Here is a 15,814-nt window from a genome sequence, read left to right as displayed (position 1 = left end):
TTTTTAACAAATTGACGTTTGTATAATAAATTACCCACTTTTCCTCTTATAATAAATAATATTAATACACAGGCCTCGTTTTTATTTATATGCAGATTTAAAAAAAAATCCACGACGGGCCATTACCGCCGGATAGTTTATTGTTTCGTAGCTATGCCACCAGAGGCATTTAATGCGCTACCAGGTGGCGCACAAGACTGGAAGTCTAGGCAACGAAAACTGTTTGATATTACTTGAGACTTAGATGTCAACCAGTGCACATCATACGTTTTTTGATCTGTTTTTTTTTTTGTAAAAATACAAGTGCAGTTTCAATTTTATGCAACATTTGCATAATCAAAACGTAAAAACAAATATTTGAAAGTGAAAGCAAGTGTTTGTAATAGAAAAAGTTTGATTTATACAGTTGAGGTCAAGTGAACGAACAATGTCAAGTTGGAGTGCCGAAAATAGCAAAGGGATGATCCCTCCACGATGGTTACACTGTCCTCGAAAAAGTATAAAATTAATAAACAATAAATTTCTTGCATTTAAAACACCACTATCAGAAAAATATAATAGTCAAGTTTCTGAAGAATGTCTTTTTTCTGTGAATATGTTGTTTACATCATTAAAGAGTCAAAGACTGAAAATGGGATTACTAATAGATTTGACAAATACTGACAGATTTTATAATAAAGCTGACGTCGAAACCCACGGTTGTCATTACCTCAAACTTCAATGTCGAGGTCATGGAGAAACTCCCTCCATAAAACAAACCAAGGTTTTTATTGAAATTTGCAAAAATTTCATTGCACAAAATCCATTGGAGATTATTGGAGTCCATTGTACCCATGGTTTCAATAGAACTGGGTTTCTTTTGATAAGCTTCTTAGTTGAAAGTGATTTATTTAATTTGGACGCTGCTGTTAGTGAATTCTCATCTATCAGACCTCCTGGAATTTACAAGGAAGAATACATTAAAGAATTATACAGACGATATGATGATGAGAGTTATGCACCGCCTGCACCACCACGTCCAAATTGGTGTTTGGAATCCGTTGACTCCAAAGGAAACTATGAAGAACATGACCAATTCGGAAGTAGGAAACATACTCAAAGACATAAGGAACATATTGTTAAAAATCCAGTTTTCATGGCTGGAGTTTCTAGTGTGGTACCTGTACAAGATTTAGCTAAAGTTGCAAGAATTCAAAAAAGAGTTCAAGACATATGCCAATGGAATAAAAAGGGCTTCCCTGGTTCTCAACCAGTCTCCATGGTCCAGGAGAATATGGTTCTACTTCATATCAAACCATATAGAGTATCATGGAAAGCTGATGGTACTAGATACATGATGCTGATTCAAGCAGACAATGAGGTATTTTTCATTGATCGGAATAATAGTGTCTTTCAAGTGTCTGGATTAAAATTTCCACACCCTCGAGATCTTTCAAGATCTCTGAAAGATACTTTATTGGATGGCGAAATGGTCATTGATAAAGTAAATAGTACCGAATATCCCAGGTACTTGGCTTATGATGTAATCATGTATGACGGGAACGATGTATCTGAAAAATCATTCTTCCCCGATCGATATACCATCATCGAAAGAGAAATAATGGGAAGCCGTTATAGAGCATTAAATGAAGGTATAATATGCCGAGAACAAGAACCTTTTTCTGTCCGACTAAAGCATTTTTGGGATATCACACAAGCCAACAGTTTGTTGAGTGCAAAATTCGCCAAACAATTGGGTCATCAACTAGACGGATTAATCTTCCAGCCTTCGAAGGAGCCCTACATCCCTGGAACTGCAGGAGAAGTATTAAAATGGAAGCCATTAAATTCTGTAGATTTTAAATTAAAAATAGTCGTTGAATCGGGTATGGGTATTCTAACCAGAAAAATAGGTCATTTATATGTTGGAGGATTAAAAGAACCATTTGATCACATAAAAATTACTAAAGCAATTAAAGATTTACATAATAAAATAATTGAATGTACATTCGAAAATGGGCATTGGGTGTTTATGCGTGAAAGGACGGATAAATCTTTTCCCAATTCTTTCACCACTGCTCAGTCTGTTTGCCATAGTATTAGAGTACCTATTACTGCGGAAAATTTATGTAATTATATTGAGATATATAGATTTAAAGATGATTCTGATTGTTTGCCTCCACCATGTAAACGACGTAGATAAAAATTGATAGAAAAATTAATTAAGTTAAAATTGTATTTTTTTAATGTTAACTTTTAGCATCATAATTTGTAAATATTACTATTTATTAAACCAATTTAATAGTTGTACAGACATTGAATTTCCTTGAATGATATTATTTTTCAAGATAGATTGAAAATTAAACTTAAATTAAATTTTTTGAAAATGTTTTGAACGACTGGAAAGAATGTTTGATATGGAAATGCTAGTAATTGTACTATAATATTTAATAGCATCTTTTGAAAATCAATTTTATGTTATTGATTAATTAAAATGTACTATGTATATTAACTTAACAATTTATTTTTTGTTAAATATCATTTTTTAAAGCTAGCTTGAATTTTTCACATAGAGTGATTAAGGACTGGAATGCATGTGTGATATTGTAATGATAGTAATTGTATTATTATGTATGGAAATGTACTGTATATATATATATTTATTTGTTTTAAATAAAATTTGTTATATTGACTTTTTCCATAACAATAGCATTTCTCAATTTTATTACCTTTCATAGACATAAGTACATAGTGATTAGTTATCAAGATTTATTAATTTGAAAGAAAAAAAAAATTACTTTAAAAATATATGCTTAAAAATACTTTAAGATGCTTAAAATTGAATTTTCTTCTTTACAGACATTGAATGTTCCGTTAAATTTTGCAGTAGCAGAAATTGCTTCTACTATAATTGACTGACATTTTATGCAGAGGTCAGAAGTTTCACGGATTATTTCTTTACGTTTCTTTTTTTTGCTTTTTCCATATCTGATACAATGTTTAATCGTTTTATAAAGATTCTTTTGTTTAATTAATTTTCCTTTATAGCGCGATAGTTTTAATATTTTTCCATAATTGAATCTAAATATAAATTTAGAAGCTTTGAAAACGTTTTCATGATAACTAAGATCCACACTAGTGAGAAAACAGTATAAAGAATAGCTCTTTCTCTCTCTTTTTGGTTCGCCATCTATCGGGATTTTAAAATATACCATACAGTGTTGCACGATCGAAAGAAAAATAGTAATAGTCTATTTGTATAGTCAACTTTTGAATGTGTAAGTATATATGAGTACACACTCATTCAAAATGTTTTGGAGTGCAATTGAAATTATAAATACATTAATGCATTAGATTATCTCACATCTTACAATAACTTTTTTGCTATATTGTAGCACGAAAACTTCCTTAATGCGTACTTCGATTAACTGAAAGATTTTTGTGGCTCGGGAACATAAACTAATCTATTGAGGAGATGACAAGTGGCTTAAGGATGTTGTCCACATGAATATTATGTTTCTTTTAATTAGATGAGCTATAAAAAAAAAGTTGCATATTTCAATGACTCGTAGAATATTCTACATATGTTTGCAAAGTAATGAAACATAAGAAATAAATGAAGGACAAAAGAGCCATTCAATCCTTCATTAAATTTGAATATTGTACATTCAACGATTGTACTTTGAATTTTACTTTTAATTTTTATTTCTTTTTATCAAATATGGAGAATAATTTTATATCAAGACTATAAACATAGTATAATAGTATTATTGTTGGTTATTATTTGACTTTCCTGTAATGAGTTTCACTATTATTTGTGTATAAATAATTTTAAACCAATTCCTGACTTTAAACTTTTTTGCTGATGCCCGCCCCCGACCAGCAAAAACCTCGGCTCTGCAGAAGTCGGGCGGGCATCCTACATACAACCGTTTAGCTTGTAAAGTGATTATCGAACTTACTTTCGGCGGGATCAAGAAAAATAGTATACGACACACGCCGGGAAATTCAACTTTCTGGCCTTGGGTCGTAATATACTATTAATTTATTGTTCTTGCTCACGTTCTCTCTTTCACTCTCTTCCACTCTCTTTACATTAATTACTTTGTTGATATTATGTAAATGATGAATAATACAAGTGAGCAAAAAGTGAAACTTACACACATAATTCTATTAAACGAATACAAAAAGACAATTTTAATATACAGACACTGGAGTAAAATTATCTTACGGACACTATTTGTATTTTGGAATAGTCATCATCACATCTGTTTATCTTTATATCGTCAGTGTTATTTTATCAAAATGTTAAATAATTCTTTATATTTATATAATATTTTTTAAAAGAAGAACGATATTTAGATCGATGAGTTCGCTTTTTTTGCCAGCAATCAAGCATTAATTGATATATAGCTTCAAGACAATCCATTGGTGTTAGCAATCGGTATCCCTTCTCAATTGATTAAATAACATCTTGGTTCGACCAATTCCAATTAGGTCTCTCACCATATGACATAACTTCCCCACAAACTATGCCCATACTCCACATATCTGATGCACTTGTAGATTTTCTAAATGTTATTGCTTCTGGTGCAGTTCAACAAAGAGGTATATTTCCACCTTAAATCAATAAAAAAAATGTATGACTATCACAAGCAGAACTACTACTACGACAATTGTCCTCGCAATTATAGATACTTGCATGTTGTCATTATCACCAACGTGATCTATAAAATGTACAAAAAAAATGAATTTATACTCTTTCCAACGGTAAATAATCAAATATATTACATATTTACCAAATTCTATCATATGAGCAGTATTTTTGAAAATTACAAATGTATATTTACTCCACCCTCGTGTTGTTTTTGCTCTTACTTGAATTGCATAATTAATTACGGGTGCATAGCATTTTTTAGGATCTTCAAGTTCTTTAAAATAGCCAATATCGCAGTGGCATATAGTAAATCCATAATCTCGTGTTGTACTGTTCGCAGAACTTTTCTCACACGTATGTGAAGCCACCTTATGTTTAAACTTTCCAATAGGACACTTATTACACTACTGTTTTTCAATGTCAGCTTGATAGCCGGGCTTGCAGTGACATCCGCGTGAGGGTAAATACTATGTACCATCTCCTTTGTCCAAAAATGTCGGCTGTTCAATTTCAACAACATTATCGACATATGTACAGATCGTCTGTTCAATCAGTGCGATTTCATGGCCAATTGATCTCACCGGAAAATGAACAAAATTCACTGATACCTCCGGGCAAGTTATATACTGAAATGTTCTGGCGAGAAAATAGCGTTCGCGCCAGAAAGAAAATAGAAAATAATTTTTATATTTTAAAATTTTATCTTTTGGGAGGCAGGATGGGTTATATATTTGAATGAGAGTATATGCTTGAAAAAGTGCGGGAAATCTAGGATCATAGATATAGTAAGTATTTCCTTTTCTATTACATTTCATAAATGAAGAAGGGGGAAGTATATGGGAATATGTAAAAAGTACCAGAATATTCCAGGGTACTCGGGAGGAGTTTACCAACCTGAATATGGAGAAAATAACTGCCTTTGCGTAATTTATTCGTTCTCACTTACCTTCGTCCTGCTCGATGGAGAAATAGAAAGAGTGAGATGGAACGAGAGCGAGAGAAGTGACGACGTTTAAGCGAGAACAGATCCACGTGCAAATGTGCAAAGTGAGAAGAAGATCGGACAATATTTTTCCTTATTCAGTACGGAATAAATCGGTATTCCTTGGAGATTCCTCGTATCCTGTAATTCTCACGCAAACTTACTAGGGGGTAGTTAGCCCAAGGGAATTGCATCCACATGAAAGTATTCTTGCGTTTATTACAATATCTTAATATACAATCCACGCAGGATTCACTATCCCACGACCTGGAGTGGGCCTTCGGTTACACGATTTTACAGAGACTATGAGAAAATACCAATAATTAAAATTAATAAATGTTATGTGTAATTGGTGAATACGATCCGGGTACGAGATAGCAATGTGACAATAATGAGTTGCCTGAAGTGCCAAATAACGATGACAAATAATAAATACACGGGCTCGCCCTATGCCCTTGAAGGTACAAGTTATGATGGAGCTCACCCTGTAGATGCTCGGGCCCGTAGTCTGCTGCTGATGGTGGCAGATGACCCAGGAGTCACCGATGATGAAATTAGACGTCTTCAAGAACTCAATAGTTGCCTCATTCGCCTTCCAGAAAAATTGTAACGAGTTATGGCTACTAAGGCTCTGCAAGTCCGCGGGGAAGCTACTCGGCGTTCCGACCTAATTGTCCGTTGACCTGGAGACCCTTGTAGTCGCCTGAAGTTGACCAATGTTCGTGTCCAGGAACTGCACACTCGCGGCTACTTCCGTTCTCGGTCGTTCCGTTATGAACGTGGAGGTAAATATTGTACTTAAATCTCACAAGGAACGATTTACGTAAGCGTCTGTTCTACTACACGGCGTTAGCCCAACTGAAGATGGTCGTCTGTCGCGACGTGCTCGATAGCGTTTTGGCGGGAGTCCCCCTCCATATGGCAGGCTCCTCCCATTGCTTCTATCTTAGTGCCTTCCTTCTGGAAACTTCTTGTGAATGTCATCTTGACCTTTGAAGGTCAAGCAGATTTTGTTTTGACCGATGGAAGTTACAGCGACTCTGGAACAAACAAGGGATTTCTCCCATCGGTGGCGACATGAGTGTCTATTTAGGATCGTTGGTTGATATAGGTGTCACCACTTGCTCGGAAGGAACACTGAGTTGAATCCGTCTTGTCACAATACTAAACCTTTATAGCAAATATAGAGATATAAGCACCTTGATCTCTGAATGCAAAGTAGATCCTCTTTTTAATTACCAAAATAGATTTAGCTTCTGTATTAATTATTACTTCGGTATTTGCATTGAAACGTTCTTCTCTAGCAGAAATGCAACCAATCAATTTATAACTTTCTGGCTCCCATAGTGACGGTTCTTAAGTAGTTGCATCAAATTTATAATAAAATAGAGAAAATATTTCTTTACAACTCAATACATATCCCAAATACAATCTCTTGTTGTAAAATTGATCTCATTATACATTCGGTTTGCTGGACATCATCAATAGAAAGAAAACGCCTATGAGCTTCATCAATGACACTATACTGATTGAGATCTCGGTTTCTTGAACTTCTTAACGAAATACTATTGATTATGTACTTAATCATGGTATATGTATCACAGTTATTCAGTACTTATTTACAGTATCTCTTGATGTACAATCTTAAAATCAAGTAGCACAACCAACTTTATTACCTAAAATACGATCCATTCAATTTATGATTTCTACTTTAATTCTGGATTTCAGAGTTCAGTTCACTTTTGAATTTAGAAGGATCTGTTATAAAGTATTACGTTTATCTCTATCTTTTAGACTGTCTCTGTCTCTATTCCAGTATTTTCGTTCATACTTTGCACATCTGTTACTATTTTTTTTTACATTTCTGCTGGATTTATAAGTATTAAGCCTTTGTCATTTTACATGATCATTGAATCTTCTTTAAGCATCATTATTCACACGATGTACATATTTATTCAAATTTTTTTCACACATGTATAATTTACATACACTTTCAAAAATTCTCAATTCTTCTGGAAATTTCAATTTATGTAATTATTATAATCAATTTATTCATAGTACTCATATCAACTTTTTATGTTAAAAAATTTTCGAAGCCCTTAATACTTTTAAAAGAATCGAAAATTACTTTAAAAATAACGAATTCATTTTTTGAAACTCTCACCACAGTGAAATAGAAAAAATGAAATTATAGATGTGTATTAAAACAAAAATTTTCATCTCAATAACAAATAACTATAAACAATAGACACATGGTCGAAATTATCAAAGTACTGTTCTTACTACTGAAAATGTATAACTGGCGAATGTTTTAAATTTTTTTTCCTTTCAACTTACTTTACAATTATCCTTGTAATTACGAATTGAATACTGTTAATAATTATAAAAAATAACATCCATTATACTCCAAATATTCAAATGAATTTGTGTGACTACATTCAGAGAAGAGAGACGTAAATAGAAGTTTATTTCTTATGGGACGATGTGGCCGGAAATTTTGATCCGTGTTGTTGATGTCAGATAGCAGAATAGTCGAGATTCGGAAACGTTTCTGAACAGAAGAGAAAGAAATAAAAAAATTAAGGAGTTGATAGATTTGTATCAATTTTTTATTTAAATGAAACGAAAGATTCAGACTAAGACAATGATGAGGGTCCGGAGTTTCAATTATCAAAAAGTGATCGATCACTCTGCAGTGGTCTGGGTACGACCCAAAAGGTCCACACGACCAACTTCCCAGTGGAAAAAATGAAAAAACAATTCGAATAGAACCCGTTTCCATTCTTTATAACAGATGGAATTGTTATAAACAAAATGAGTCTGTTTTTATTCATTTGATATGGTTAGTTACTTTATTTCAGTAAAAGAAAAAATTGTGCGTTAGAAGAATTCGAATATACCTCATAGATCCTTTTTTTCATTATTTACAACAAATTTCATTGTTATAAACGAAAAAACTATGTTTTCATCTATGTCATGCGGTTGGTAACATTTTTTTTCGTAAAAACAAAAATTTTGCGTTAAAAGTACTCATATATGTATAGAAAGGGTCCCTATTTTTATTGTTTATAACAATTTCAAACTTATTATTTAAATATTACTATGATCAATAATCACTTGTTAGTAACAATGTTCATTTGTTATGAACACAATTCTATATTATTGACAATTATTATCAACTATTATAGCGTCTTTAATGCTGTTTTTTCAATCCTGACACAAGTTTAAAATTCTTTCATTGCTGATTTTGTTTTTTAAAATTTTTTTCTTTTCTATGAAATATTGTCGTCATATTTTCATACAAGTATTCTAATCATTTAATAATTATATTTTTTTAAAAACTTTGGAATATTATCTAAAAAATGGTATAATTTATAAATTGCAAAATTCAGGTCGTTTTCCATTTTTGCTAGTTTTTTGGTTCTAAAAAAAAAAATGGCTTAACCGATTTTGCCGAAAATCTAATCAGTTCTAAGTTACATAATTACGCGTCGAATGCAATTGGTCCCACATCAATATCATTTTTTGTTCTCGAGATAATCGAAGCAAAAAATAATTCCGAACGCACATACGTACATACACACACACAGACGTCCACTGGAAAACGATCGTATTCGACTCCGGGGACCTTAAAACGTGGAGATATGTCAAAATTCGGGATTCACAAAATCGGACCCATTACTATAACTTCACACTGGGAAGTTAATAATTAGAAATATCTCCAAGGATTCTTTAATTGGTTACATTTTCGAAGTTGATTCAGAGTATCCACAAATCTTACACGAGCATCATAAAGATTTGCCATTGTATCCTGAACACCACAAACCTCCAAACAGCAATAATAGCAAACTTATGACGACATTATCACCTAAACTTGAATATGTGATTCACTACAGAAATTTAAAACGATGTCTCGATTGAAGAATGATTGTAACCAAAATCCATAGAATCCTTAAATTTAATCAATCACCATGGATGAAGAAGTATGTAAATCAAAATACAGATTTACGAAAAAAAAATCTAAAAATGATTTTGAAAAGAATTTCTATAAATTAATGAATAATGCAGTTTACGGAAAAATAATGGAAGTGCAAAAAATCTCATTGCCTCTCCAAAATTCCACAATAGTATAATTTTTGACAATGACATGGTAATAATAGAAATGGAGCAAAAAAATATATATTTCAATAAGCCGATATACGTAGGATTTGAAGATTTAGATCTTTTAAAAATGTTTATTTATGATTTTCATTACAATTTCATTAAAAGACAATTTACCGACAATCAGGCATAATTATTACACACAGATACAGAAAGTTTAATTTATCAATTTCTCAATGCTGATATGTATGATTGCATGAAAAATAATATACATGAATTTGACACCTCAGACTATCCACCAAATAACCGTTTTAATATTCCATTAGTTAATAAAAAAATTGTTGGTCTTATAAAAGATGAAAATAAAGGTGAAATAATGACGGAATTCATTGATCTGAAAGCCAAAATGAACACATTCAAAGTTCAAAATAGAAAAAAAAAGACAAACATAAAGCAATGGGTGTCAAAACTGCAACAATAAAATCTATCACATTCGCTGATAACAAAAAATGCTTACTTAATCATGATAAATTATGTAAAACGGAATATCATATAGTTCGCAAGAAACATGAAGTACATATAATCAGTAGAAAAAAATTAGCATTAACTTGGGAAGATAATAAAAGAGTTCTTTTAGCACAATCAACTGATACACTCCCTTGGGGTTATGATTCATATTGAATAGTGTTAATAAATAATTGTAAATATAATATTTATGTAAAACTTACGAGAAAAAAAATTTTTTTAATGAAAAAAATATTACAAATTATTGACATTAGTTTGTATTTTTGAATTCATCTCTTACAAATAATATGACAAAATCATTGTCATCCTTAATGGTCTTATTTTTTTTTTTTTAAATTTCTTTTAACATTCGTTTATTAATTTTATCAAGATGTTCACTATACATTTTGGCAGTCATTGTTTCCAACTCATTAGTTAGAGATAGCATAAATCTTTTATGTTAATCCGACTATTGTGCGTTTTATCAAATCCTAACCACTTGACAAAAGCTTGATTACCACGCTTTTTCAAAATTTTTTCTACCAAATAAATATCAGGATATTGAACCTTAGTCAATTCTTCTTGATAGAAACCTCCTTCAATCGGTTAATCTCGATAGTCGACAAGCTTATAAGTTAGTGGATTAGTGTTCAATACTTGGCTTACATTAAATATTTCAGTTGTCCAATTAGGAGTGTATCCCTTCTCAAAGACATGTTTATATTTACTTATGCGCACTTTGTTACCAATCTTGAATTTCGTCTTTTTCATTTTTTGTTGAACTTCAAGCTTATTATTATAGATAGTATGACGTAATTGTTTCTCATTGGCTGAAGTAACATCAATCGGTTTCATTTCGATGGTTCTATGTTTGCTATTGTTATATGATGTCATCAATTGTTGTAAGATGTCTATTCACTGGTAATTACCTTGCAACGTAAATTGTTTCCACATTTTACTTTTTATGGATGATTAAATCGTTTATATATAGATGCCTTAAGATTACTGAATGTAGAATACATTTTGATATTATATTGTTTCATAAATGTTTCAGAATCTCTATTGTAGAATTTCTTTCCTCTATCAACATACAAAAATTTTCGTACTCTTTTTCGTGATAGAATAGATTTTATTGCATGAGCGACATCTTTACCATTTTTAAATTTTGTGAGCACAGCCCAAGCGTATTTTGAAAAAACATGAATAACAGTCAACAAATACTGATGACCTTTATTATAAGTTTTATATGCTGTCATGTCAACTAGATCAGCTTGCCAAGTTTCATCAAGACCACGTATATTAACATGTCGTCGTTGATAATTTCTCCTAATCGATCTATGTCGCTCTTCAGTTATTATTTTTTTCTCCTTGTTCATGATGCTGCTGATCAAGATATTTCCGAATATTTTCTTCCAATTGTTTAATACTTTCAGCTTGTTTACGATTTGCTTTTTTCAGTAAACGTAATCGATCTGACTCATGCAGTTCAATTGTTTCATTCAATTCTTCTTTCAGACGTTTACGATGTTTTTGTGATGATTCAATATGTTGCTCTCCTTGAACATTAATGATTTTGATTCTTTCTCTATTTTCTTCAACAATTCTTCTTAAATTTGCTACAGTTTCGCGTAACAGACGTAATTCTATTTCAATAAAATTTTTTAAAATTGTAATCTTTTTTTCAATTACTCCTAATGATGTTGCATCATTCAAATCTACTGGTTCAGCGAGATTACACAATCTTTTATGATCTATGTCAAACTGTTGATCAGCAGTTAATTGGAATCCTTCACCAGGAGGCCCACGAATAGCACTTTTCACAATATCTTTTATTAACTATCGTCCAAAAACGTCAACACTCATTTTTAAACCTCTCTCTTTAAAAGTTCTTTAAAGAATGAGTAGTTGTGTAGAATACATCAGATTAATAAATAATTCTAGCTTCGCGTAATTCCTCTAAAATTGATAAAATTTCGTTAGTATAACTGAAATTTCCAGCAGTTTGAGATGCAATAAGTAAACGAAGTCGATCTACAAGTTCATCGGGATCATCCCAATAAATATAATCGATAGGATGATTTTGTTCATGTTGAATCATATACCGTGGTAAACTTTCCCTACTTTTTGTCATATATTGTAAAATAAGAACAAATAACAACTTTGGACAATTAATAAATAAAGGAAAAAGTTTATTAAAGATTGACAGAAATTAATAAGGAAAAAAGAATCTGTGCGGTCAACTTAAGTCTCAGTCAAAAACTGGAGATAAACAAACTCTCCCCTCGTTGCTATAAACAATCTAATCGTCAAGCAACGTCAACAACTTATAAAACTGTCGTTAGTCTAATAGTTATTAGATGGCGACATACAAATATTTTACAATATTTACTGATTATTTCGGTGACTTTTTTTAAATTTCTATCTACTCTGATACTTTTGTCGAGAAGATAATGCTTTCGATAGGCGTTTGTCATACTGATAATTCTGCTATACATTTTTTCATCTTGTTTTGTTATTTTTGATTGATCAGGAGAATTCATAAATAATAATTCTAATAAACCAGAAATAGCATTGTATTTTTTATCACCAATATAAATGCATTATTATCGAACCTGACTTTAGGATCACCCATCATCAGTCGATTACCTTTCAACTTTCTTATGCCATACTTTGTATCTAAGTCTTTGGACAAGAGCTTAGAATCGATCATCTTTAAATACCTTACTACAGGTATGTCTTTAATCGAAGTACTTTGATGGGTAATTGTTGCTGTTGTATAAGAGTCATCATCAGTTATTTCATAATCAGGTGTGAGGCTTTCTTGCTTGCTTTCAACTTCTTCTTTCTTTATTTTTATTTCTTGAGATTCCTTTGTAATAAGTGTTTTATCAGCTAATTGTTTAAGTTACTATAGGTTTAAATATTCCAATCATGGTTTGTTGAGTCATATCTCTTCCAAGTTTAATCAACTTATGCTTTTGGCGTATTGCATCACTAGCTTTTGCTATTTGATGCGATATTTTTTTTTCTTGTTGCAGCTTCGTAGTTTTCATGTTGACACTTTGACAATCACATAAATAATGTAAAGTTTAATGTATTCACGGTAAATTTATACTTATAAAGCAATCAAATCCTCTTCTATATCGCCTATTATTAAGATCACTGTCTTTATCAATTACCAAGAAGCCATATTTATCATTATTCCAGCACATTGAACATATATCTCAAAAATGAGAATAAGTCATGTCAGTATTTACATGATCATCGTAAATGTGTTTTAAATTCATATTATCTTGTCTGAAAAGATCAAGAAAGTTTGTATTGTCACGTACCAAATATTTTGGGATTCGTACATAAGTTTGACAAAGATAAAAGCAGTTAATTTCTCTATGTCATCCCATACAAAAATAGATTCGCATATTATCTTGTTTTTCGCATGCCCCATCATCGAAAATCATAATTGAGTTGGGTTTCGCTTCATCTGGTTTTACCACTTCCTCATGCTCATTAAAAGTATAAAATTTCATACCTTCCATTGGTTCAATTATTTTTTTTAAAAACTGATATTTAGGTTGGTTGAATGATTTTGAATACAAATAAATATTTTTAAAACGTAGGCCATTTAGATGTACAATAAGTGCTAAAAGAGTATTTGTCTTTCCACAATTTGATGGGCCACAAATAATACCACGGACACTATTTAGTAAAAGTTGTACATGACGTTTGATATTTGTCTCGTGATAGGTCAAAGTTAATAACAGGTAACTTAATAATTCGTTGATTGAACTTCATCTTGATGTAAAATGACATTCTAGCTATAAATTGTAACAACACTACCGTGCTAGTTGACCTGTTGTGCCGCCAACTAACAGATAGTGGCCAAAAATTTTTATAATTTAATTCTATTAATCTAAAAAAATCGAATTGACAATTTAAGGAAATTCTCGGGAACTGGAACGGGCGCCTCTAATATAAGTGCTGGAACACTGGGTCGGATCCACTGGACTCCTCCACAAGGTTCAGAAACACTTAAATTTCAACTTGAACCGTTTCCGACAAGACACACGTCGGTGAGGTATAATATGCACAAATGATTTGCCCAAACGGCTATGAGTCAGCTGACAACCTGTTCCACGTTATGGCTGACTGCCGAACGCCGGTAGCGTCTTCGACTTCGTCTTCGTCTTTGAGAAAATCGATAGCCAATAGGAATCGTAGTTTTCATTGATTGGCCTATTGACAGCATTCTAGTATGATTTTTCTCCGATCGTGGCGTGAGAGTAACCAAAGGGCAAGGGCTCGAATTTCAAATAGTCTTTCATATGTATGTATAGTGAGGGATTATTATATGGCGAAAATTCTATCTTGTTACAAAATTCACATCTTTGATGGGTATCGAGTTAGTCGTTTTTGAACAATGATAGTGTAAAGACGTATCAATAAACGAGGTGCTGGTATTGTTAACACTCATAAACAAATTGCCATTTGAACTTCATATACCAGGATATCATTATTGTGGTCCGGGAACTAAATTGAAGAAGAGATTAGCACGTGGAAATCCAGGAATCAATCCATTGGACGCTACCTGTAAAGAACACGATATTGCATATTCGCAAAATCGAGATAACATTGAAGCTAGAAACGCAGCTGACAAAATACTTGCTGAAAAATCTGTGAAACGTGTTTTCGCGAAAGACGCAGATATTGCTGAACAAATTGCTGCTTTAGAAATTTCCAACGTCATGAAAGTTAAATCAAAATTGGGAATGGGTTTGAAAGAGAAAAGCAAAAAGGCCGAGGAAGTTAAACATTTGCGAAAAGTTGTTAATTCAGCAAAGCTTATGTAAAATTCCAGTTCAAATCCTATTCAATCTGCATTAACTGCTGCACTATCCGCGATGTTGGTGGAAAGAAAAAAATCAAAGTTCCATGTATTATACCAATACCGCAAAAAGTGGGAGATATTTTACCTCTTATACCTCTATTTGCAGGTTTAAGTGCAGGTGGCGCTGCTGGCATTGCAGAAGCAATTAATGATGCTAAAGACGCCAAAAGTCAATTAGAAGAAGCTATACGACATAACGAGAAAATGGAAGCAATAGCTTTCGGTAAAGGTTTACGTCTGAAACCGCACAAGAGAAGATTAGGATTGTATTTGAAACCGGTAAAAAAAATTTTAAATTCATCTCATCGTGCACTGACTGATATTGAACTTCAAAAAAATATGCAAAAATCATGAAAATACCCTTTTTTCGTGGTGTTTTTATGTGGAATGATCTTCCAAAATCTACACCGTGGAAAAATAAATCAGCAATTATTAATCTCGGCAATAAAACTAGACCTTGAACACATTGGGTGGTATATAAAAAACGTGGTAATAAAGTTATATATTATGACAGTTTTGGCAATTTGTGGCATACATGAATAATCAGTTGGTACATACGATTCATGAATTTTTTCCATCAGTTTCACCAGGATATAAGATCATTGAAGTTCCATCAAACATCATTTATCTTCCAATCACCGTACAAGCAATACATAATTTACAACGACGCATTGTTGATCAAGACGGTCAATTGGTAAATTTACGT

At 32.0% G+C, this 15,814-nt stretch overlaps 1 protein-coding gene across 1 annotated transcript; it reads left to right on the top strand.

The window, feature by feature from the left end:
* Positions 1-427: 427 nt before the first annotated feature.
* Positions 428-2,182, top strand: LOC118065310 (mRNA-capping enzyme-like). The gene has a single exon (XM_035080509.1). The coding sequence runs from the start codon at positions 428-430 to the stop codon at positions 2,180-2,182; it is 1,755 nt and encodes a 584-aa protein (XP_034936400.1).
* Positions 2,183-15,814: the final 13,632 nt, after the last annotated feature.

The sequence above is a fragment of the Chelonus insularis genome, unplaced genomic scaffold (genome assembly GCF_013357705.1).
Source record: "Chelonus insularis isolate UGA/USDA-ARS -01 unplaced genomic scaffold, ASM1335770v1 contig_29_pilon, whole genome shotgun sequence".
NCBI lineage: Eukaryota > Metazoa > Arthropoda > Insecta > Hymenoptera > Braconidae > Chelonus > Chelonus insularis.
The sequence above is the reverse complement of the archived record's forward strand: the minus strand, read 5'-3'. Positions and strand labels throughout refer to the sequence as shown.

Coding starts and splice junctions, on each gene's coding strand:
- LOC118065310 (XM_035080509.1), top strand. CDS start 428: ATGTCAAGTTGGAGTGCCGAAAATAGCAAAGGGATGATCCCTCCACGA.